Below are 23,760 nucleotides of genomic sequence, written 5' to 3'. Positions count from 1 at the left end.
CATGTTACAGATGTGAAAACTAAGGTAGGGAGGAGATAGTCTGTTTTCCATAGATTTGGGGTCTGATGAGGGTCAAAATCAGGATATGGGAAGGACAGTTGCCACAGCCCGAATTTTAACGTGTCTGCCTACCATTCTATAGCAAGTGCCCTGGAATCTTTTTGAGTACTGGCTGTGATAGTTGCATTTCAAAGAAAATTAATCAGTAGTTAACTCTTTTTTTAAAAGTTTCAAAAAGTATATGAACTCAGAACTTCGTGATTTTGCCATAGTCGATCAAATGAATAACCAAGATAGGATGTGTTACTGCCTTTTCCCAGGCTGATAACTCACTGAAAATGGTCTGCTACTTTTCTTTTCCCTCCATCTTCTTCTGACTATTGCACTGTTATCAGAACCTACTGGGCTCCAAAAGGAAGCACAAGTTGAGCTGTAACCCTGGGTGATTAGAAACAAGAGCACAGGCATGTGTAGATGCAGAGAAGGGCAGAAGACCAGAGAGGAGGCTCTTCCTCTTATCAAAGCTGCCGCCTCTCATGGAACATTCTGAAGAGGGTTGTTTTTCTTTGGGACATTGGACATCTATTTACGGAAAACTCTTCTAGAAAGTACAAAGGCGTCATGAGGGTGTAATTTCCTCCCTTGCTTTGTCCAGGGTTAAGTAAACAGTGAGAATGGAGGGAAATGAAAAATCCAGGATGCCAGAGATGGTGAGAAGTGGACCCAAAGCATTCAGTTCAATTTTCTTCTTATTATTAAAGTACACTTACTAAAATGGCAATAGCCTCCATTTTACTTTGTTCCGGCCACATTTCCCCCTTTACTTTCTTTTGAAAACATTTTTGTTGACAGACACAAATCTTCCTTCCGCCACCCTTTGTTAATGTTGAAGAAAGCAGTGAAACACATAATTTTTTCCTGTGTCCTTGTTGAAGAGCCAATATTGTGCAAGGAGGACGACGAGTCTTATTGATAAATAACTCACAACGAAGAGATGGAACACCAAAGCTTTATTTAAGATCTCTAAATTAAAGGTCAAAGTACAGAGAAAATCACATTAAATTCACATACAAGCAATTCAAAAGAAGGAGCCACATATTCTATGCTAGACTAAGGCAAACATTCCAACACAGCAAAACAGTGACAAACACTTCTATCTCCCTAGATGAGGAACACCCCTTCTACATGTCCTCAGTCCCACTAGACCTGTTATAGATCAGTCTATCACAGACTTTTCTGCCAGAATGTTCCTGGTGTTGGAGAGAAACATCCAACCCTTTGAATATTCTCAAATATGTTCTAAATAATACTCGGTCCAGCAAACTACTTTTTATGTGTAATCTACAAATTCAAGACTCTGTCCTGTGATAGAGATCTTGCTTTAATACAGAATATTTTTTTCTGAAATTAGCTGAGCTAAATTGCAACTTCAAAAACACGATCATGTCCACCTATGGGGTTTTCTACACAACACTGGGAGTAAGCGGGTCTCATTTTACAAACACAGCTAAGTGGGGAACTACTGGGGTACTCAGCGTCATCTCTAGTCAACACAACAGATCCATCAGCGAAAAAGAAGCAAGTCCACACACAAATAAAAAGCCTGCCCACTACAGCAGGTACACAGTCTGTGTACCACTACTACTTGAACAACTACAAAATCAGGGCAATAATCCAATGTGATCCATGAGATCCATGAGAACCAAATCAGTGTTCTCCAGGAGGCTACCAGCATGATTCTACTAGAAAGCACTACCTAAGTCTTACAATATACTTATTTCTATGAGTCTTAAGTGTTCACTATTTCAAAGTCTTTCTACATATAGTCTGAAGGGAGTCACTGTTAAAATGCAGGTTTCTTACCTATCAGCTAAAATATCAATCTATTCCATGAAAAGACAAGAAAATCAACTAGGTTCTCTCCTTCACAACTGCTTTGCCCACTTCCCTAAACTTCTTTCTCATCTCCGTGGGAGCCAGAATGTAGACTATTTCTCTCAGAGTCTGTGAAGGTACCAAATAGGAAACCATACAAAATAAAATGTGTCTGGATTATTTGGAGAAACTCAAAGACATTTACTCAAATAGTACCAGGTCCCTCTACATAACTCTCCATGCTTTGTCTTCATGGTTCAAAAGGGAAAAAAAAAATCACACACTTCAAGTCAAAAGCACGCTTCAGAAAGGTAAGCACTAAATATGAGTCTGCACCTGTACTCCTGCCCCGTGTCTTCATACTGCAGTCACCTGCTTGTATATCTGGATCCTCTATTAAAGATATGACCCTGGAGAACAGGGGTCCTGATTGACTCATCTGTGGTCCCCAGGGTTCGGCTCAGTGAGTGTGCTGAAATGTCTACTCCTGGACTGTTAAGAGAACTGCTCTCTCTTTCCCATTTCGATCTTGACTCAAAGATCTTGTTCCCATTGCATTCTTGTGCATTTATCACCAAAACAAATGGATGACCTTGGTTTGGGAAAGAGGCATTTCTAAAACTAATAACAATATTGTCTGCTCAATGGTCATTGGCAGGGGACAGCAAGCTTAAGAGGCCGCTCACAAAACCTGCTACATTGCAAACTAAACGGTCATGTAAACCTATTACTGACAATGTAGAGAATGAGACTGGGTTGTAAGAAAATGTGGGTCCCTTTTCAGACGAGATCATATGTGGAAGTTTTACAAAATACATCAGGTACCTAATAAAAGCTGTCACTACCTGAGCTATTAATGCTCTGTCAGTGCCTAACTTCTAAATGCAGTCATGTCTTTGAAAATTCCTTAACTTTACTTGTTTATTTTCCCTCAGCATGCTACTCTAGGATTAATGACATGGTGTTTGTAAAGTGTCTTGAAATCCCTAAAGTGTTATAATCGACCCAAGTACCATTTTATGCATGCAAACTATGTCTACCCAGCGAGTCTACTTAAACATCTAGGATTGGGAACTGTTGTCTCCTAAGACCTAATAAATGATGCCCTCTGGCTCCAAAAGCAGGTACTTCTTCAGAGGCAACGGGAGGGACAGCTGAGGAATCGCTCTGTGGCATCTTTCGTGCAACGCTTTTCGAATGGCACATCTTGATAAATGCATGAGGGTCCTGGGAGTGTTGCAGCACACCTTGAAGAGAGAGTGGTAAAAATCCCAGTGTCTCTGGAAAAGCAAGACAAGATATGGTCATTGGAGGGAGGCTCCACAACTCACATAGATAAAAATCCACACTGACGCATGTATCTCTGCTTCACACACAAGAATAGCTGTCTAGAGTTTCTGAGAGTGAACAAAACGGAGCACAAAATTAAAATGGGAAGGTCAGGAAGCGAGGCATGATAATGCTGGTAAGAGAAGGGGGAAACACATTCACAATCTAGGAATAATGATATAAACTACCATGCTTGAACTGCCTGGACCATTTCAAACCAAAACGGCCATTTTAATTTAACTCAATATGATAGCATGCTTATTGTGAACCTGGTAATATCTACTAGCAGTGGTTAGGAGGCAGGTAACTTTAGAAGGTAAAAGAGCTAATCATTAGCAGAATAAGATTATACAAGTAAGCTATTAGGCTCTAAACCCAAGGAACTTTGTGCCTGGTATCTCTCATGTATTAGACACAATCTTTACTTCTAAAAATCACAAACAGGATGCTCTGTGTGAAGGGCTAGTAAAGAGATGGAGCAAAGCCGGGTGGTGGTGGCACAGGTCTTTAATCCCAGCACTCGGGAGGCAGAGGCAGGTGGATCTCTGTGAGTTCGAGGCCACCCTGGTCTACAAAGCGAGTTTCAGGAAAGGTGCAAAGCTACGCAGAGAAACCCTGTTTCGAAAAACCAAAAAGAGAGCGGGGGGGGGGGGGGGGGGGGGCAAAGTCTAAGACCACCAGTGAGGGCATGGCTCTACTAAGGGTTGAGCATGTGGCTCACTGCAGACTCTGAAGTAGTGTTTCCTGCTTAGTCATAGTTAAAAGTGAGTGAAATATCCCCATAAAACACTATGCTTTTCTGGAAAAAAAAAATCCGAGTGAGCAATCCCCGATATTATCACTTAACTCATTTAAAGTGATGAAAAATAAAACTGCCACCTTCATATATTTACTCAAACTTCTCTCAGAGAAATTTCCCCGAGAGACTCCTTAATATCACATATTTGACAGGCACATATAGATAGAGATTTACACTCTCATATTTGCATTTTATAATCCGTTGTTTCATTATATTTGAGAGAGCTTTGAAAGAAAGCATTCTCAAAACCAGCATTTTAAATTAGAAGGCTGCATCTTTACATGGAGGTCTGGCAGCTCTCAGCAGTGAAAACCACAGCAAGTGAATCATTTACCTCCAGGTCATCATCAGGAATGGCTCTTCTCCACTTCATGTTCCACCTGATGTGCTCATAGGCATTGACCACAACTTCAATCGCTTTGGGGCAAGAGTGGCAAGCCTGGATCACCTGCAGAGGAAACAGAGAACGTCATCACTTAGCGTGTGCATATGATTGACACTTCTCACAAACCAGCACATGCTGACAATCACAGCTCTAAGGAGGATTGGGGTGCAAGGTCAGCCTGGGATACACAGTGTATCTTGTCCCCCAAACACACCAAAGATGAAAAATTAAAGATAGAATTGAAAAAAGTTAAATATAAGAACTGCATTAATTCCAAGCCAGAGAGCTGTATGGACTGGAGCTTGTCAGTTCAGATCTCACAGAGGAGCAGAGGTCTTAGACAGTAGAAAGGTCTGTGGCATGTGTGTGTTCCACATCTGTGTGTGTACATGTGCATGTGCATGCACGTGTGTGTGCAGTAATGCATCACCTCTCTGCCGGTTGGCTGAGGTAGCGTGAGAGGAAGGGAAGCTCTTGGTTAGTGTCGGTATAACCTCACATGGAGCCTTCTACAGTGGTCTCTGCTGCACGTAGGAAGCAGGAAGGTGTGTGTGAGTTTTACAGATGCCACAATTTGGAACACCCATCTCTCTTGCTAAGACTCGTCTCCATGTTGACTCCTAACCCATCACACACACACACACACACACACACGCACACGCACACGCACACGCACACGCACATGCACACGCACATGCACACGCACAATCACCCTCCACAGAAGCGTCTGTGTCCACCAAAGCTCTTCCACCACTTTTTAGGTGAATGGAGAAAAGTATGAACCAGATCCTGAAGGATAACTGAGAATGATGAACAGAAGAAACAACACATCCTCACTTTTGAGACCTTCCATATTGTAGCATTCAGGGTTTTAGTCCCCATAAGTAACACTCCCTTATGAATAAAGAACCCTTTAAAAATAAGATGAGGATAACAAACAACTGGAGATCAGAAAACCATCTTCACTGTGGAAAACTCATTACATATACTGTTTAACTATCAGCCACATGGAGCTTCTCAAACTCCACTCTGAAATGAATTTTCTGCCCTCTGACTACAGGTCTTTCCCTAGGAGCTGAGCCTAGTTCTGGGGTCCTGCCACCCTGATGAACAAAGATCTCACACTTTCTATGGGTCTAAGGTTCAGTAAACCAACTCAGTCCCCTCCATCTCTCAGTCGGCTGAACACACAATAGCAAAGTGGAAAACACAGGCTAGTGGCTCGGGTGGTATTTTACCAGAACTTGAAACAATGAACACGAAAGTTCTCTTCTAAGTAGCTTGTAATGAAATCCAGCTCCAGTGAGTTAAGGAACAAGTAGATGCTATGAGACTGAGTAGGGCCATGAGCAATAGATATTACAGAAAGGAGGGACAAGCTATATGGTCACCGTGTCTATGACATTTGTATCTTCCCAACTGTCCCTGCATAGCCTGAAACAAACCACAACAGGAATGTCTAGACCACAGAAGTCAGCATATGCTATGACTGTATCAGGAAAATATTTTCCTAGGTCTAGATATCAATGAGACAATAAATCCATGCCTAAATAGTATTATATAGTGTCTTTACACACACACACACACACACAGACACACACACACACACACACACACACACACACACACATACACGAGATACAGTTAACAAACACACAAGTACATAGAGTAAAGTAATGAGGACATGTTGAGAAAAGAATTAATAAGCAATGTATTTTAAAATGTGTGCTCTGGCTCTGGTTACTTTATCAATTGTAAGCTTATGTGATGTAATATTTAATGGTAACTGTATTTAATTAGCTCTCAACATTGTAGATGATTTCAGTCAGGTCTTGTGGGCTACTGTGAGCCAACACAGCGCAAAACCTGCTTTCAGTTATCCTTATTTAAAGAAGCAAAATTGCAAACTACTACGTATTAAATAAAAATATTGAAGCTTCAAATCAAGAAAGGATCAGAGCTAGTCTGTCCATTGACTGGCTGGCAATGAGCATGACTTAAATATGTGTTTAGTGAGAGAAATATTCTAAGCTACTGTCACAAAGTTTTCCAGCTAGCAAAGAGCAAAGAGCAACCTTGGATCACAAGCCCATGGTGAGGTAAGCAAGTGGCTGGAGCCTGTCACCTAGTGCTACTGGGACTTCTAAAAAGTCAGAGAATCTGAACCTTGAAAAATTAACTTCCAGCTAGGTTTGCCGCTGTTAGGGTGGGGAGTCATGTCCCAACACTGAGCAAATACATCTACACTAAGCCCAAACTAGACCACTTCTTCATGGGAGGCAAGCTGGTGATACCAACATGGGAAGTGTCCATATAGCAACCTAGGTTGTCTGTCTCTGGGTCTTCCTTACCCACCTCCTTGTGGAAATGGAAGCAGATGAGATTTTGCTATGAGATGTTTTTCTCTTACAACACACTGCCATCTTATTAGAGCTGGCAGTCTTTATAATATGGTATCATGGTTAAGGATGAATTTCTCATAGACAAGTTTTCATATACGTCCCCAAATACTGCTTGAAAGGGGTTCATGCTAAAATTTACTTGTTATTTATCTGAAATTCACATTTAACTTAGCACCTAGTATTCTGACTGGTAATCCTATTTCTGGCTCTACCCAGGAAAGGTTCAAACGAAGTTATGCCTACAGGCTTGTAGATATTCACAGGTTAGAAGGCAAACTTCACACATCTTCTGCTTCCGTTCACACTTGACATCCTCCCATGTAAAAGAGAACGATTAACTTTTCAGCTTCCGTTAGAGTAAAAAAAAATTGCTGGTTCCAAATCCTGACCTCCTACGTTTTTTGAATGCCACAGGCCCAAAACCTCCTCTGCTGGCATCAGTTTTTCTGATGCTCTACTAAGTCTTCCAGAAGGCTTGATTCTCCAATCCTGAAAGGATCCTTTCTAGCCTGGCAGCCTCCTGCCATTTCAGGCTCTTCAGGCTTCTGGAGCTAATACAACTGGGCTCATCTTCTCAGGCCTCAGTAACTATTTCACCCAGGCCAAAATGAATAAATAAATAGGTAGAAAACTCAAAAACATCACTCTCCACTGACTGCCGGAAACCTAGACTATCCCATGACAGTGGATCGCTGTGGGCCCAAGGTAGAAGTTACAGCCTCTGCTTAGCCTTGGCTGATCTGAGGAGCAGAGTGACATTCTGTCATTCTTTAGTGACTCTTTCCTCCACCACAGAACAAGAACTAGGCAGAGATGAAATCTCTTTCTAAAACAAGGATGACTGGAGAGCAGTTTGGATGCCACCCCTTGTCATCTGTCCCCTAAAAGCACAAATAAATATGATGCAAATTCAAGGGGCAGGACAGGTGACTCAATGGATTAAGTACTTTGGGCAAGGACAGAACTGGGGGTCCATCCCCAAGACCCTCTGAAAAGATTGGAATCTTATTCCCAGTGCTAGGGAGGCAGAGAAAGGGGAATCCCGTCCCAAGAGCTTGCTGGCCAGTCAGTTTAACTAACCAGTCAACTCCAGGATCCCCAAAATACAGTGGGAAACATTACTGATGAAGTCGACCTTAAGTTGACCTCCACCTCCAAATACACATACACATGTACAAGCACACCCTGACACACACCTGCACATACACATACACACACACACACACACACACACACACACACACACACACACACACAGAGGGAAAGAGAGAGAGAGAGAAAGATGCTCCCCAAACTTTTTCAAATACCACTTGTAAGATACTTTAGTAAGAAACTATCCTAAAGCTGCTTTGAACCTTATATACTGCTATATTTTTGTACACACCAAAAAAAAAAGAAAAGAAAAAACCCAAAAAACAAAAATAAACAAACAAACAAACAACCCACTTTCTATCAAGGGAACCTTGAGCAATAAGCTTCACACACAACATTGTTCAATGGCAGAAATCACCCTTACCTCCCCCAAATCCTCACATTATCTTTCCCTTCACTAGAAAAGAAAAAAATGTCTTTCTTGCCCTACAAGAAATCTCAATTTTGGCTCCCTGGGGTGTCGCTTCCTTTTGAATTATGCTAGGAGAGAAAAAACCAAATGTCCTTTTGTACCCTGAAAAGCAATCGCAGACCCTATCTTTCTCCCCACCCTCCACCATCTAGCTTATGTAATTTATACAGTGAAATGCACTCTTGCTTCATCCACTTTGCATGGGGACGACAGCATCTGCAACTGTGACCTTGCTCCTTGTAAATAAGGAAACTGAATTCCCCATCCAGGAGAGAACAAATCACTTTATCTTCTGGATAAATGAGGCAGTCGTTTTGCCTGTCCTAAAGATGACTTTCTCTTAGGAGAGTTGGGCTGCGGAGTAGTGTTCTAAATCACTTACAGACATCTGCATAGTAAATTGAACAGTTTTTCTTCCGCCCTCCCATTCTCACACACATCTGAGGGGGGTAGCAATGAAACTGTTGACAATAACAGGCACCAGGAGCCAAGTCTATGTTGAATCTCCTTAGCAATCAGCCAGACCACAGCAAGCTAGAGGAGCAAACAAAAGCAAGTAGGAAAACATTGACAGTGCAGCCAGCCTTCCTTGGGACACAAGACTGTGTGCTCATTGTCAAGGCTGGAGGAGCCACCAAGCAGGGCCAGTACCGGAAGGTCTTATCCTGCCCCAAAGGCACACATGACAAGGAAGAGGAGGACAGGGAAATTGGCTGAACATCCTCACCAGACTAGTGGGCACACCACACCCACTCTCTTCTTAAATGTTGCTGAATAATTCATGCTACTACCTGCGCGATTCAAACAGGAAACTTGGAGAAAGGTGTTCAAAATTAGTACAGCAAGTTCACAGCCAGGTAGACACTGTGTTCAGCATCACTAGACCTCTGCTCCTAATAGCAAAGAAACAATCGTCTGTGTAGGAAAAACTTCAGACCTCCACAAACCCCCAAGACTTCTTACCCCCAAAGAGAAGCACTTTGAAAGTCTCTTCTCACTAATTTGGCATTCAAAAGAGAATGAGAAGGGGTGTGAGAGACATGATACACAGGCTCACTCAGCAATGAGCTTCAGGACTGAGTTCAGCATTTCGGTCTGCAGGTACCTCCCAGTGGAACCCTTCCCTGAGCTGGGAATGTCCAGTGAGTCTAGCAGAGCCCACAGCAATGATTTAGTGTTCAAAAATGTTTGATACTATCTTAAGACCCATGGCATCATCTGCTAAAGGCTACCATGCACCAGGAACCACGCTGAACATTTTTGAAACAGTATCTCATGCAATTAAAAAAAAAACCAGAAGACATTCTTGTCAGACTGACTGACAGAGTGGGACAACACACTTCCCTGGTACCTTTGTCACCTGCATCCCCTCCAGCCTGCTCTCTAGAAGGAAATGGTACGAGGGCATAGATATAGGAAATAAGCTTTGTTTTTAAATTTTACTTACTTATTCATTTTAATGTGCATGTGTGTGTGAACCCAGGAGCTAGAGTTAGAGGCTGTCGGGAGCCCCCCGACGTGGGTGATGGGAACTGAACCTGGGTCCTCTGCAAGAGCAACAAATGCTCTTAATTGCTCCCCAGCCCCCCCCCAAATATACTTTCTAAAATGAGTTGTGGTGAGGAGACAGTTTGCTTGACTTTTGGCATTCTGCTATAAGTAATAAGAAGAGCCTGGTGTGGATGGGACACAAGGAGGGGAAAATGGGCAACAGGAGAGATGTTTATAGATACAGAGAGGCAGTGAGGGTAAGAAGTGGGGTGCCAGTCTGCAAGGACTGAAAGCACCTCAAGAAAAAGCGTAAGAAGTGTCTGGTTCCGTCCTCTAAGTGTGTGTGTGGTGCACTGTGAACAGGTGTAAATTTCCTTCTGATAAAAGACGGTGTTCACATACTGTTGCCAAAGAATTTAAGCCAAGAATACCCATTTCACAGATGGGGAAACTGAGGCTTAGGACGGTAGTAATTTATTCAATCACTCCCTTATGAGAGTAGCAGGGCCAAAATCTGATGAAAATTCCTTTTATTATTTTTATTCTAAAATGAGTGAGCTATAGAAGACCAAATGGAGATAAAAAAGAAAAGCGAGGAAGGAGAAATTACAGAAAATGTGTAGAGGTAAAGTGCCTACAGATGCTTGACATTTTTAGACATATTTAACAGATATCCTGAGACAAGTATCATGACTAGTTAAAATCTGGAATAAATACAAAACTTGGTTCAGAAGGACAGAGAAGGCCCTGGTATAGCCTGAAACAAAGAGGTAAAGGTTTGCAGGTTGCATATGAGCTTTTGTGGGTCATACGTCAGCAGTAGGCGGCCATCCTGGGTGATTGTATAAACGATGAGAAAATGTTTTAGAGACAGATACCCAGGTGAAAGACGGCTGTGTGCTCATACGTCATAGAAGTCGACAGTTAAGACCAGACTCTTATTTCACCTGAAATCCGGGGAGTCAAAGCAAGCAACTCAGAACAGAAAACGCCACAGATAGTATTCTCTGAGCACTGGGATCCTGAGTCAGACTTCAGTGGGACTGTAACGAATGACCACCAAAGAACCATTTGGAACTAACCATGAAACTGTTAGTAAGTCTGGGAGTGTCCTCTGCTTTATACCTAAGTTTAAGGGAAGAAAATTAACCCACAGTAAAGACACTGACAACCAAGTGAAAATTCCCTGTTGAGTTTGGCAGCACTGATCCTACTTCTTAACTCAGTCACTGAATGTCTTTGGATTATCTGGAGTTTTTCCTTGTTGAACTCACCACTCTTAAATGATTTTTATTATTTTCTTTTCTTTTTTGTTTGTTCAGTTGGTTGGGTTTTTTTTTTTTTTTCCTTTCAGTTTTATGAGACAAGGCCTTACTATATGACCCAGGCCGGCCTCCCGCCTACACCTCTCCAGTGCCGGACCAACAGGATCGTATGTGCCACCACTTCTGACTGCACCCATCTTTAGTACTTTTCCTCTAACTTGTCCTCACATCGCAGGAGCACAGGTGAGTTCTTGACCTCTTACCAGAGTGAGACAGAACACTCAGGCAGGATGCACTAACATGTACGGGAGGTGCGAGCCCCAACCCAGTCAGATGGACTAGTCCTCAGGTTTCTCAGCCTCTTTCAGGTTTTAGAATGGCGGGGTCATCTGGTTTATTTTAAATGTTAAATCCGTTTTGACTACCAAATTAATGATCATCATTAACCTGATGTTAGCATCTCCTGCATTCCTCTACTTTATCACGAACTGTGCATATTAAAATGACCTCTCTGTGTGTTTTTCTTTCCCAATAGACTCTAAGCTACTTGAGTAGGTACCTTGTCTTGGTCATATCAACATCATCAGCATCTGGTCCCTGCCAGCCCATTAGAGATTATTAATTAGTATTGTTCAGCACAGAGGTCATGCTGTATGGTATGATGTGAATAAATCCTTGAATCAAATTATCAGGTCAGATGCTAATCCCACCACTGCAGGAGCTCAGAAGTGAGGTGACTGGATGCCTCAGTCTCCTCTGCTGGAGAACAGGGACAATGCATCCCTTATAGAATTATTGAAGGAATCAAATTAACCAATACAAAATGTTTATAACAATCTACTGAACTCATTATAAGTCATCATTGGTCCCTTTGTGTTGGCTGACATTATTGTCAGCTTTTGTCAAACTGGAAGACTGTGCAGCTCTTTCCTGGCTGTAAGCTAACTCATCCCAAAGCAAGTTATGCAGTCTTTAGACCAAACACTGAGTAGGAATAATTGTCTGTCCCTCATGAGCTGACTTTCTAACTCCTGCCCAAACTTCAAACAGATGTAGAGAAGGATGGGGAGGTCTTACAGAGGTCAGACATGGCTGTTCAGGACTCAAGTCTTGAACAAGTTGGAATCACCTGGAGACTGAAGGGCACATCTCCATTTGAGCTAGACCCGGGATGCAGCCTCACCTTGTGGAACTGTGGGGGGTAGATGCGTGCAGCCCCGTAGTTCAGCAGCAGCTGGTAGCAGACCTCGGGCTGTGCAGCAGGGCGCACAGAGGTGACCTTCAGCACGTACTGGATGGCTGCGCAGCCGTTGATATCCATGAGGTTGGCCTCGGCGCCCGCATCCAGCATCATGTGCATGAGCACGTGGTCGCAATTCCAGGCAGCCTTGTGCAGAGGGGACTTGAAGTCGTCATCACGGGCGTTGACTTCAGCGTTGTTGTCCAGCAGCGTGCGGCAGATGAGGTGGTGTTCCCTGCTGTACTCCTGCTCCTTGAAGCGCAGGGCCCAGTAGGTGGCCACGGCCAGCGGAGTCTCCATGTGGGCGTTCATGCTGTCGACGATGGCCCCGTTCTCCACGTAGAAGGCCACCAGCTCGGAGAGGCCGAAGTGGGCAGCCGTGTGCAGGGGTGTCTCCTCATCCTGGTTGTTGGTTTTCATGTTCACGTTTGCACCTGTGAAGGGAAATGGAAGCAGACCACTATTTAAACACGTGTCTGTGTTTATGGTTCTTTCATACATATGAGCAAGACTCTTTCTCAGAGGTTCTCTTTAACCTCTGCCTGTCACGCATGACTCCTGCCCAGCCATAAAGGGCCATTCCTGGCTCTAGTTTAAACTGCTCCTTAAGCAGCACTACTGTCCTCCTGACTACCAACAAATGTACCCCAGAAGAGTAGTTAATGATCTTTCCCAAAGCCTCAAGCAATGCTGGACTCCAACTCTTCATTCCCAGGTGGATGTGGAAGTAAACGATGTCTATAACAAAATATTTTCTATCATTGCAATGTCAAACACTGTTAAAATACAATATCTTGAATTTTTTAATGTTAAAGTTTGGCAACAGGCAAAGAAGCTTGCCCCCAAAGTCTGACTACTTGAGTTAGATATCTGAGACGCACATGGTGGTTCAAAATCCACAAATGGTCCTGTGAGTTCCATGCACATGTTCACAAACACACAAATAATAAGAGACAAATAAATAAAATTTTAAATATAAACTGAAGGCTATTTAAAAAAAACTGTAGGTCATGCCACATACTTTAAAATGTGTAGGGTTTTTAATTTTTACTTATGTGTACATGTGTGCTCCTCTTGTCTCTATGTGCACCATATGCATGCAGAAGCCTCTTGAACTGGAGTTATATGTGATTTTCTGGGTGCTGTGAATTCTGGGTGCTGAAACTATGTCCTCTGCAAAGGCAACAAGTGTTCTTAACCACCAAACCATCTCTCCAGTCCCTAAAAATCGTTTTAAGTGTTTTACAAAACAGCATCTTTCTTATCTTTCAAAGCAGATGGATCTCAAGTTTGATGCAAATAGACTGGTGATATGAAAGGTTCCCAGTCATGGAAGCTATGTCTTTGGAATATAATGAACACAAACATGCACACACATGGGCACAGTTATACACACACACACACACACACACACACACACACACACACACACACACAATCTTTAGCACCAAAACAATCTAAAGGCCATAGTTTGCATTGAGAAGTGTTGAAGTTAGCATTATGGAAGTAGTCACCAAAAGAAAAAAAACATGGACAGTAGTTGACAAAAACATTTCATAGACAATTGTTCATGCTTGGATGGTGCCTTAGAAATGATTTCATGCAACCCACCAACTTAGTAGACCAGGAAAGCAGTTTGAATTTTGTTTTTCTGATAAGAAATGTTAAGTATTTAGAATGATTAACCTGAGAAACTAGAAATTTCCTTCTTTGCCTAATTTGAAGGGGTAGACCAAATAACCCCTAAAGGCCAGTGTCATAAATAATTCTACTGGAAATTTTCATAGGTACTTTAAATATGTCTGAAGAGATTGTTGTTATTATTATTATTAGTGGTGGTGGTGTTAGTGTTAATGTTAATTGCTATATCTAATATTAATTTGGAATTGAACCAAGTACAGCATTGCAACCTAAATGCATTTCACACACTGCCTCATGGACTCTTTCTAGCACTCTGAGGTAGATGCAGTTTTCTACCCTGATTTTACAGTTGGAGAAAGTCAACCTTGGGTTAACATTTTGCACAAAGTACACCAAGCTAGTGAGCTTGCAAGCAGAAATTTGCAAGCAGACAGGCTGGCTTGAAATAAAATCCCTTATTACAATTCTATTCTCCCTCATTATTATTTTTCTGCAGGAAATTTTATATTGTTTGCTGTATAAAAACCCGATATAGCAGAAATGCAAATACATTTTATAAATTTAAATATGGTTTTCCCACATGGTTAGCTCCTTCTTGGCTTTATTTACAGCATCCCCTGATTATTCAGAATATATTTAAGAAGGGAATTCTCCCACAAGCATGCCCAATGTCTAGGTAAGGAATCATCTCTCCAGTGAGGTTTCTCCAAGCATGTGGCTGGGAAGACACTGGGCTCTTCTCGTTTGCAGAAGGTGGAACTATAATCAAAGCCATCTTCACCGTGGTCCTCAGTATTCTGACCTGGAAGGGTTCTGGGTGAGGTCTTCTTTCCAGAAGAGTACCTGCTTTTGAGTGAAATGGAATAAATTCAAATGTCTTCCCAGAAGCCATGTGCAGGGTCACTTCAACTGCTGGAGAATTTCCAGTAAGAAACGAAATCAAAGACTCAGGATGAAATTTTTACAGGCCAACTGAGAGGGAACCGCTGCCTTTGTCTTTTAATGGACTTGGACGTTTACTCTCGATCCTTGACCTCTTGGGATAACTGAATTCATGGCACAGTCACCTTTTCTGAGCTGGAACTTTTCATTTTTATACTTGAATTGTGTCTCTGGCAAGAACTTTCCAAAAGAATATATAATGCTTTTTTATTTCAGATTCTTTTGATTTCTCCAAGAAATTAGAGATCAGAAGTGCGACACTGGGGGAACTTTTACAATTACTTTTTCACAGGAAGGTACAATATATTAGTTGTCAACAGCTTCCATGATAAAACTTAAAATAGGAGAAGTGAATCTCCCTGCAGCAATGTAGACTAGTCTGACATCGAGGTGTCTGCAGGGCCAGTTCTCTCTGGAGGCTCAGAAAGAAAATCCATCTCAGCTTCTGGTGACGGCTGGTGAGCCTTGGTGGCCCATTGCTTGTAGAAGTATCATGTCAATCTTGACCTCTGTGTCCATGTGGCGATGTCTATTTCTTCATAAAGAAACTGCATAAAGAACTGCAATAGGTTCATAATGGCTTGTTATCCCAGCGATGGTATCTTCAGGAACTGATTCCAATCACAGTCACAGGCTGAAGTGTTAGAGACTGGGGCTTCTACATGAGGGATGCAACTCAAGCTTATAATGTAATGGATGCATCATGATACACCCAAATTTAATTGCACAGCTTCAACGTTATTGTAATCATACCCCAGTTAAAAAAAGCAAACACACCCTCCCTCTCTGAGACAAGGGCTCACTAATATAGCCCAGGCTGGCCTCTCCTCTAACTCACAGAGACCAACATACCTCTGCCTCCTGAGTGCTGGGATTAAAGGCATGCACCACCATACTCTGGTATGAAAACAGTTCTTGATGTAAAGGAGCTCCCTGCCCTCTACTGTCTGCCCGATGACAACTTCATCCAGCTAGAGGTGACTATAGCTGCTTCACAAATCTGTTCACATAGGAAAATCTTTGCACTTCTTTTTAGTCTTACAATGTGTGTGTAGAACTCTAAAGCAGATGGTTTGGTTTCTTTCTAAGTTTGAACACAAGAACCATATGAACATATTGTTCTGTTTTGCTCCCTTCACTCAGCATTCTGTTGTGATGTTTGCTACTCTGTTCTTTTTGCTGGTTCTGTCTCTCAGCATAAGTTATCCACAGTTTGTCCTTGCTACTAATGAGAGGCATTTCCCATTTCAGGCTATTCCAAACCCTACTGTTTTGGGAATTCTGACATATTCTCACACGCTAGTGATGCTCATGTGCAGGAGTTTCTCTGGCTTCTATGTCTAGGAATGGAGCAGCTGCACTATTGAGTATACCTAGCTTTAGTTTCATTAAATAGAGTAAGTTCAAGGCCAGTGAGCTGCACTCCTCTGTGGCCTCTGCATCAGTTCCTGCCTCCAGGTTCCTGTCTTGAGTTCCTGTCCTGACTTCCCTCAGCCGTGGAGTAAGACCTGAGATTTGTAAGCTGAAATAAACACACTTTCCTTCTCAAGTTGCTTTTGGTCTTGGTATTTTACCACAGCAATCTAAACTCTAAATAAATTACTACCTATTCATTTATCAAGACACCATCATTGACAAGAAATCCCTTCTCACCATTTTTCAGTCACAATCCTCAAGGATGCAAATGAAAACACAGCAATTTATCCTGACCTCCTTTTTCACATCATCAAAGAAAACTACACTTTTCTTAGTTTTCACTAGGATGAAACATTCACGCCTCGTGGGTAACAGTGACCTGTGGCACCCGTGAGAATGCAAAGGAAATATTAAAACAGATGGATAGTAAAGATTTTAGGAAGAAACTGACTGGGTCTACTAACTTCACAGAGAAGTTCCGTTCTCATTCAGCTGGCTGCTTCAGGGGGTTGCCTCACATTGGTTCCTTTCCACTTAGTCTCACTGGCTTGAACTATACCTGCCTCGGTTTGAAGGGTGGAGCAGTTTTGTATGCAGGTTAAACCCAGCATGTTTGGTCAGGGCTCCTTTATGAATATGTTAATAAAATCTATTCTGGAGCATTCCCCACGGCTTTTACCTACTGTGTCTCACTTATTAACACTAGTATTATTTTCAAGACATCTATTATGCAAAGGTTAGACCTCGTTTTTCTCCTGTTCAGAGCTTTTCATTTTCCATGAGTTCTGTTATTGTTTCTGGAGTCTGCTTCTTTGTCCAGGATGTAATTTTGTACAGTGTCAAGCTTGCTATTAACTATCATCAAAGCGTATTTTCCGTTCGCTGCTTTGTTCTTTTTTCAATTTTGTCCTTTCTGTCTACAACCTAAAGCAAAGATATTTCTATGTATCTTCCATAGTCTTGTCTTAAATGAAATCTCAAATGGAAGACCATTGTCCTTACAGTCCCCTTACTCTAGAACTTTCTCTCTCTATGGTGTGTATCTGAGAATTGATTTCTTCTGTGTCGGCAAGAACCATCACTTCCTCAATCTCTGTAGGCTGTTTTTGAAACCACAATGAGGTTTTTTGGGGGTTTTGTTTGTTTGTTTGTTTGTTTGTCCTTTCTTACGGGTAATCTCACCAACTCCAGTGATTCCTCTATTTTCATGGAAGACAGAGGTCACTGGTTCTTTCTTTCTTTTTTCTCTATCCTGATACCATTCTGCAAGCCGTTGTGGGTAGTCCTTTCAACACAATCACAGTCACAATTGTAGATTCTTCTGGGGATAATTGCATTGACATTACCAAAGACCCAAGTGAACTTGTCTGCGATGGATCCTCTGAGAGATGCTTACCCATGCTCACACTGTTAGGTTCACTTTGAGTCACTGGTTCAAGTTTTCCAGGTGACCTTCACTAAGTCATTCAACTTTTCTTTGACTGCCATCATATGATAATTTTCCCATAGGGTAGGTTAAGTGTGCTCAGTAACACCATTCAAATGCCTGAAGCATAAAGCAACAGAAGTTCTTCACTCACTTCCCCCTGGAGAATCAAATGTTCTCTGTTTGCTCTCTCAGGAAGTCGAGTCTAATCAGTGCTGTGGCTTGTTCATCATGATATGGAGTCTCCTTAACCAAGTGACCCATGACTATTTCTCAGGGAGAAGTAAACTGGAAATCCTCATGTGAACTTTTCACAGCACTGTGGAGATGAACCAGTCACCTCCACCTTTGTCACTGTGGTTGGCTGGGTGGAAGAAAGTGAGAGAGCCAGGCATGACAGCCTACCCTAATAACTCGGTTAAGAACTAGGGCTTGGTCCCTGCTTTTTGGAACTGAGCAAGCAGTTGCTGAGGAAGAGCCACAAACAAAGGGCACCCCTGATGGCAAGGACAAGGAAGCCTGATGGGATGAGCCATAAACAGCTCAAGATGATAACCAGATAAGGACAAAGCCTAGGACTTATTCAGGCCTGCCCCAAAATGGAAAACTGTAACCCTGATTAGCTCCTGACTAGCCCTGGTCAATTAGAACGTACTAATATGATTGCCACTTGCTTAAGCCAATCATAATGACCTAACTGCCCTAGGACCTCCTCACAGCTGTGCTTAAAAAGAGCCCACATGTCCCTCTCTGGGTCTTCACCATTTTGCCTTTGTGTAGGATGGTTGGCCCCAGCATGCTGGATAATGAACACTCTTGCTGACTGCATATGTGGATGGTGGTCTTTTGTGGGACTTCTCTAGGACCCTAACAGAAAGCATGAGAACAAAGACATTACTGGAGGTCTAGCATGGTATTCAGGAGCAAACACTGTTGCTTGGGGTTGGTTGATCATAGAGGTGGTAATCTGAAGTGGTCTCAGCTGGAGAGATTTTGGAGGAAATGACAGGGGCCATTGTGGGATGTAAGACACACAGTGAACGCAAGGAGACAAAGATGCCTGCTGAGTTGTCCCTGGAGCTACTGCAAGAACAGGACTGTCATTTACTGAAACGGGCAGGAGCAGTCTCCTTCTCAGTGTGTGAAGTTTGACATTATTATTAAATAATAATTTGACAGAGTGGGGTAGAGGGTTCTGGATGCCCGGGAAGAGGGGCAGAAAACTCAAGTGAACACCATTGGATGGTATGGAAGCCATGGGACTGGATGGGCACAGCCATATTTGAATTCAGACACACCAGCACTTCACTGCAGGGAAGAGAAAGAGATGCAGTCCACAGTGCTGAACACAGGTCAGCAAAGGAGTCGCAAACCAGATCAAACCAGCTCAAAGCAGCTCAGCTCTGGGCTTGTAGTGGCCTCCGTCACAGTTGCCTGTTCTCAGAGAAGCCTTCCTACCGCAGAATGACCGCAGTTCACTTTCTTCAGCCATGCTGAAAACAGGAAGCAGAGATAACAAACTCGCTCCCTGCGTCTCCTGAAGCAAATCTTTTTCATATCAAGGCTTATCAGCCGGCTCCTCACAATATTGCTCTCGTCCCCTGGGAGGCAGATGTTTTTCAAACAGCCCATGTTTATTTATCATTTTGTTTATTTTAAAGTTACTGAACCCGAAAGAAAAGATATCTTTCTAGATGAACGCCTAGGAAACAAAATGCAGGTATCGCCTGAGCTCAGCCATCTCACGTTTACTTCATTTTCTTTTATCTTTTTAATTCCAAAAACCACTTATTAAAATTTAGCAAAGTAACCATGGATGAGAGTAAATAGCTCAGACTCGGGGAAAAGGGACCATTATTATACAATCTTGGAGTAATCTTGTTGGGCACATGAAGTGAGACCATATCTATACTTGAAATTGGTGAAATGATGTTTTTCTGCAGAAAATGATGCTATTATTGTCATTCAACTGAAAAAGAGGCTAATCCAAAGGAAGTGGTGTTGTTGTTTTTTTAATAGCTATGATTTTGAAAAAAAAAAAACAAAAGAATACAGACTTCTTTCTTCACAATTCTGCTCGGTTTGCCTCAGAGTAAGAGGAGGCCTGGCCCAGTTCCGGAGTTGAGCGGCCATGTCTGCACCGATATAGGATGTGGCCCTCGTGTGGCATGAAGCTGACAAGAAGGGGCACTGAGGTGGCCGAAGGCACCACACGAGAAGGAGTCAGTTGAGCAGCCATGGGTTCCCCGCTCAGAGGCAGCAATAAAAATCAAAACCTTGGATGAAAAATTCTGTCTCTGGTGGAGCCAGTGTCCTTGACAATGAGCAAGGGGTCTGTTCATCCAGAAGCAGTATCTGGAGTCTTTCTACAGCCATGGCCTCACAGAAAATCTGCTTAAATGGAACCCAGGTCTCTAATCCTGAGGGAGTTTTAAAAACAGCTGTGAATCTGAAAGACCAAAAGAATACAGGCTTCTTCCCTTACCCAGGGACACAGTTCTGCTTACTTAGTGATCAGTTTTGCTCTCTCTTTCTCTCTCTCTCTCCCTCCCAGTGCCCCCCCACCCTGTGTGTGTGTGTGTGTGTGTGTGTGTGTGTGTGTGTGTGTGTGTGTGTGTGTGCGTGTTACTGGAGCTGAACCTAGGGCATCATGCTAGCAAGTACTCTATAACTGAGCTACATCTAGCCTTTTTTTAGTTTTTATTTTGAGACAAGGTTTCACTGTGTTGCCCAAACTGAACTTAAACTCACTCACATTGTAGACCAAAGTGATCTTGAACTTGCAGTTTTCCTGCCTCAGCCTGCTGAGTACCTGGGATTACAGACATGTGGCACCAGGCTGAGGTAGGAAAAGGACCTTGGAGAAATACCTTAGGCTAACACAATTCGAGGGTTTGCATCTGTTAGGCCCAGGGCTCTCTATGACGGGGAAAACTGAGACTGATAACCAAGAAATGCCTGGAGGTGATGCTTAGGCAAAAAAAGAAGGATAGAAGGTAGCTGTTAGTTTTCTGTCACTTCCGTAGTAGACTGTCACAAGTGAAGTGGCGTGTAACGGCACAAATGCATTACCTTATAATTCTATAGGCCTGAGATTGGACACATATTTCAGCAGACACGGTAGTTAATTTTATTTTATTTGGCCACAATGCCTAAATATTTTATTGGATACTATTCTAGATATTTCTGTGGAGGTGTTTGTTCAGCTGTTGACTTGTTTAGTTATGATACAAAATAATGGGTTTCATTATGACACACACACATATATGTTTGTGATCGTGGGGGATATGAACAAGGGATAATGATGTATAAGTGTATAAATATATGCAGATATGTAAGTCATATATATAAGTATACTTACATATATACTTACACACAAGTAGTATATATGTGTAAGTATACTTACATATATACAATATACTTACATACTTATACATCATTATTCCTTGTTCATATCCCCCACGATCATGTCCTTTCCCTCTTCCCCCAGCTGATCCACTTCTTCTCCCCTAACAGTTCCTACACATATATGAAACTCACACATGTATTTTCCACATGTGAAAAAGCGTCACCATCTTGTCTTTCTGCCTGACCCCATTACTCCCTTGTTTCCCTGGGTGAAAGTGATTTGAGGATAAGATTCACATTTGAATCAGTGCACTCTGAGGAAAGACAGATTGTCTTTCCACTCTGCTGCCTGCTGCTCTTCCCCGAGCCTACCTCAGGTGGGAAGCAGGGGTGGGGGGCTGATTTACACAAAGCCTCTTGCTGCACTAGATATGAATTTTTCTTCTAGCTATAAGCCTGGTATCACTACTTTAAGCCAGCAATTCCCAAATTCTGTTCTGTGACATATTAGTGCTGTGTGGCATATTAAGAAGAACTCTATGATTAAATAAATGTGTGCAACTTTTTCTGTGCAGCTTCGTGCAAATATACTCAGTGTTAGCATGCACAAGATGTGAGAGGTCTTATACAGAGGGAAGCTGTATTCTTCAAGAACTTCCCCAGGGTTATTTCATCAGTGAACCTTCTTCCACAGCACACCTAGTAACAGGACTAAAATTGATACTTAAAATAGTGGACTTTGGGGAATGCATTCCTGGACAGAAGCAAAGATGCTACACAGATACAAACAACATAGAGGTAAAAATCCAGGTACGATGCATGATCTCGTACAGGTATGGGGGCCTCGGGTCTTCTTTAGTTTAACCATTACCTCTAACACTCTAGAGTCACTTGGCCTACTAACAGTGTCTCCATTTAACAGGTGAGGGCTAAGATTCAAGGCCCTGTTTTATGCAACTAGTAAATAAGAGTCAAGATTTTAACTCAAGAAACCTTACTGCAGCACTTATACTCTTAGGAATTACTTTTGAGTTTAGGTTTTCACAACAAAGATATCCACGTGCCCACTGCCCAACCTGATCTAAGCAGAAATGTTAGCAAAGGAGGGAAGTACTAAAGAACTGTGCTTTTCCCTAGTCAAAAGCACCAGAGAATTGGAGTTCGCTGATTGACATTCAGGTTATAGTGGAGACAAACTGTCTCTGACTAGGGCAATGGCAAAGTCCAGGACGGTCCCAAGACTGACTTACCTTACCTGCCTCTCTCACTAGCAAAGGTAAGACAGCACCACCTACTGGGCAGCCCAGGTCCTCTGCACTGAGGTCAATCTATTTACTACAAATGGGTTTTACTAGTTAAGCTAGGTTTTAAGTCTGTAAATGGAGATGATACAGCTAACCTCGTGAGATAGTTGTGAAGGTTAAGGAGAGCATGGATAAAATTCCAGGTGTACAACAAGGCACCATATATGATAACTTTTTCAAAGGCAAAGCTGAGCTCTGTAGCCCAAGCTGGCCTAGAACTCACCATCCTCATGTTTCAGTCCCCCCAAGTGCTGGCATTACAGGTATGTGCCAACAAAGCTGAACTTCTTACAATTATTACGAAGTCCAGCGGCCTTTTCGCAAGGTTCTCCCTAATTCACCTAGGTTAATTCAACCTTGCCTCTAGAGAGCAAATTTCCCTTCCACTTCTCCCATGCCACTTCTTAGCAGAGTCTGGCCCTTTCCTTGGAGATAGGTTTGGAGGGCTACCAAACTCCTAAAGCCACGGTGAACAAAGGTCAGGGATGCTGTATTCAGGGTGTTTTTTGGTGGTGTTGGCTAGCATTTCCTCTCATTGCTGGGGAAATGTTTTGTCTCTGAAAAGGTGAGTGTCGGCTCTCCTTCAGTTCCCACAGGCTTTCCAATGAATAGAAATGTCTTAGGAGCTGGCATGTGCCTGATGCATCCGCTATTTTCCCTGCTTGTGAGTTTTCCCACTTAGATTAATAGAAAGCTGAGAAGAAAGCCTCGGGATCTTGTTGATTCAACCATTACCTCCAAATCTGAGCCCTTGAGCCCCTGGTGGAATTGGTTAGATTATCTTCTGTAAGTCATTACTTGCAAAGACTACAAAAAAAAAAAAAAAAACAAAACACCGCCTTGCTGTTTCCATATCTGATATCTTTCTGCTAAATGGTGTTTAAAATGTTCACAGGATAATGAGATCAAGGATCCTTTAAGCAAGAAAAAATTATAGAAGTGTTGATGGGAAAAAAATAAAGTAGTTCAGGGCCCAAGAAAATGTCATCTTAATTTCCGGTTTTAGAAGCTGCTGACTACAAGACAAAGATGGCAAACCCAGGCAGAAAACCTAGAAAGGGAACTGCATGTGACATTTGAAGGGGAAACTTTAAATCAAGAGAGCCAGGAGAGGGAAAGTGGCCTCTTGTGGGGAGGACTCTGTGGGAGGACTCTCAGTGGGAGGATTCTCACTGGACCTCTGAAAATGCTGGAGACTGCTGTGGACAGCACCTCCCAATTTGTGTTCGAGGCTATACACTGGAATAGTTTTATAGGTAAAGACAGAATAATTAGTGATCGGATTTTTTTTTTTTCGAGACAGGGTTTCTCTGTGTAGCTTTGCACCTTTTCC

General features: G+C 42.5%; 1 protein-coding gene across 1 annotated transcript in view; it reads right to left on the bottom strand.

The window, feature by feature from the left end:
• Window positions 1-2,966: 2,966 nt before the first annotated feature.
• Asb4 (ankyrin repeat and SOCS box containing 4) overlaps window positions 2,967-23,760 on the bottom strand; it is a 40,520-nt gene continuing 19,726 nt past the window's right edge. Inside the window, exons 3-5 of the mRNA XM_059256505.1 lie at window positions 12,294-12,784; window positions 4,338-4,451; window positions 2,967-3,155 (exon numbers count right to left, since the gene is read on the bottom strand). Of these exons, the coding sequence (XP_059112488.1) occupies window positions 2,967-3,155; window positions 4,338-4,451; window positions 12,294-12,784 (794 nt within the window). The remainder of the gene's footprint in view (window positions 3,156-4,337; window positions 4,452-12,293; window positions 12,785-23,760) is intronic.

This window comes from Peromyscus eremicus, chromosome 3 (genome assembly GCF_949786415.1).
Source record: "Peromyscus eremicus chromosome 3, PerEre_H2_v1, whole genome shotgun sequence".
NCBI lineage: Eukaryota > Metazoa > Chordata > Mammalia > Rodentia > Cricetidae > Peromyscus > Peromyscus eremicus.
The sequence above is the reverse complement of the archived record's forward strand: the minus strand, read 5'-3'. Positions and strand labels throughout refer to the sequence as shown.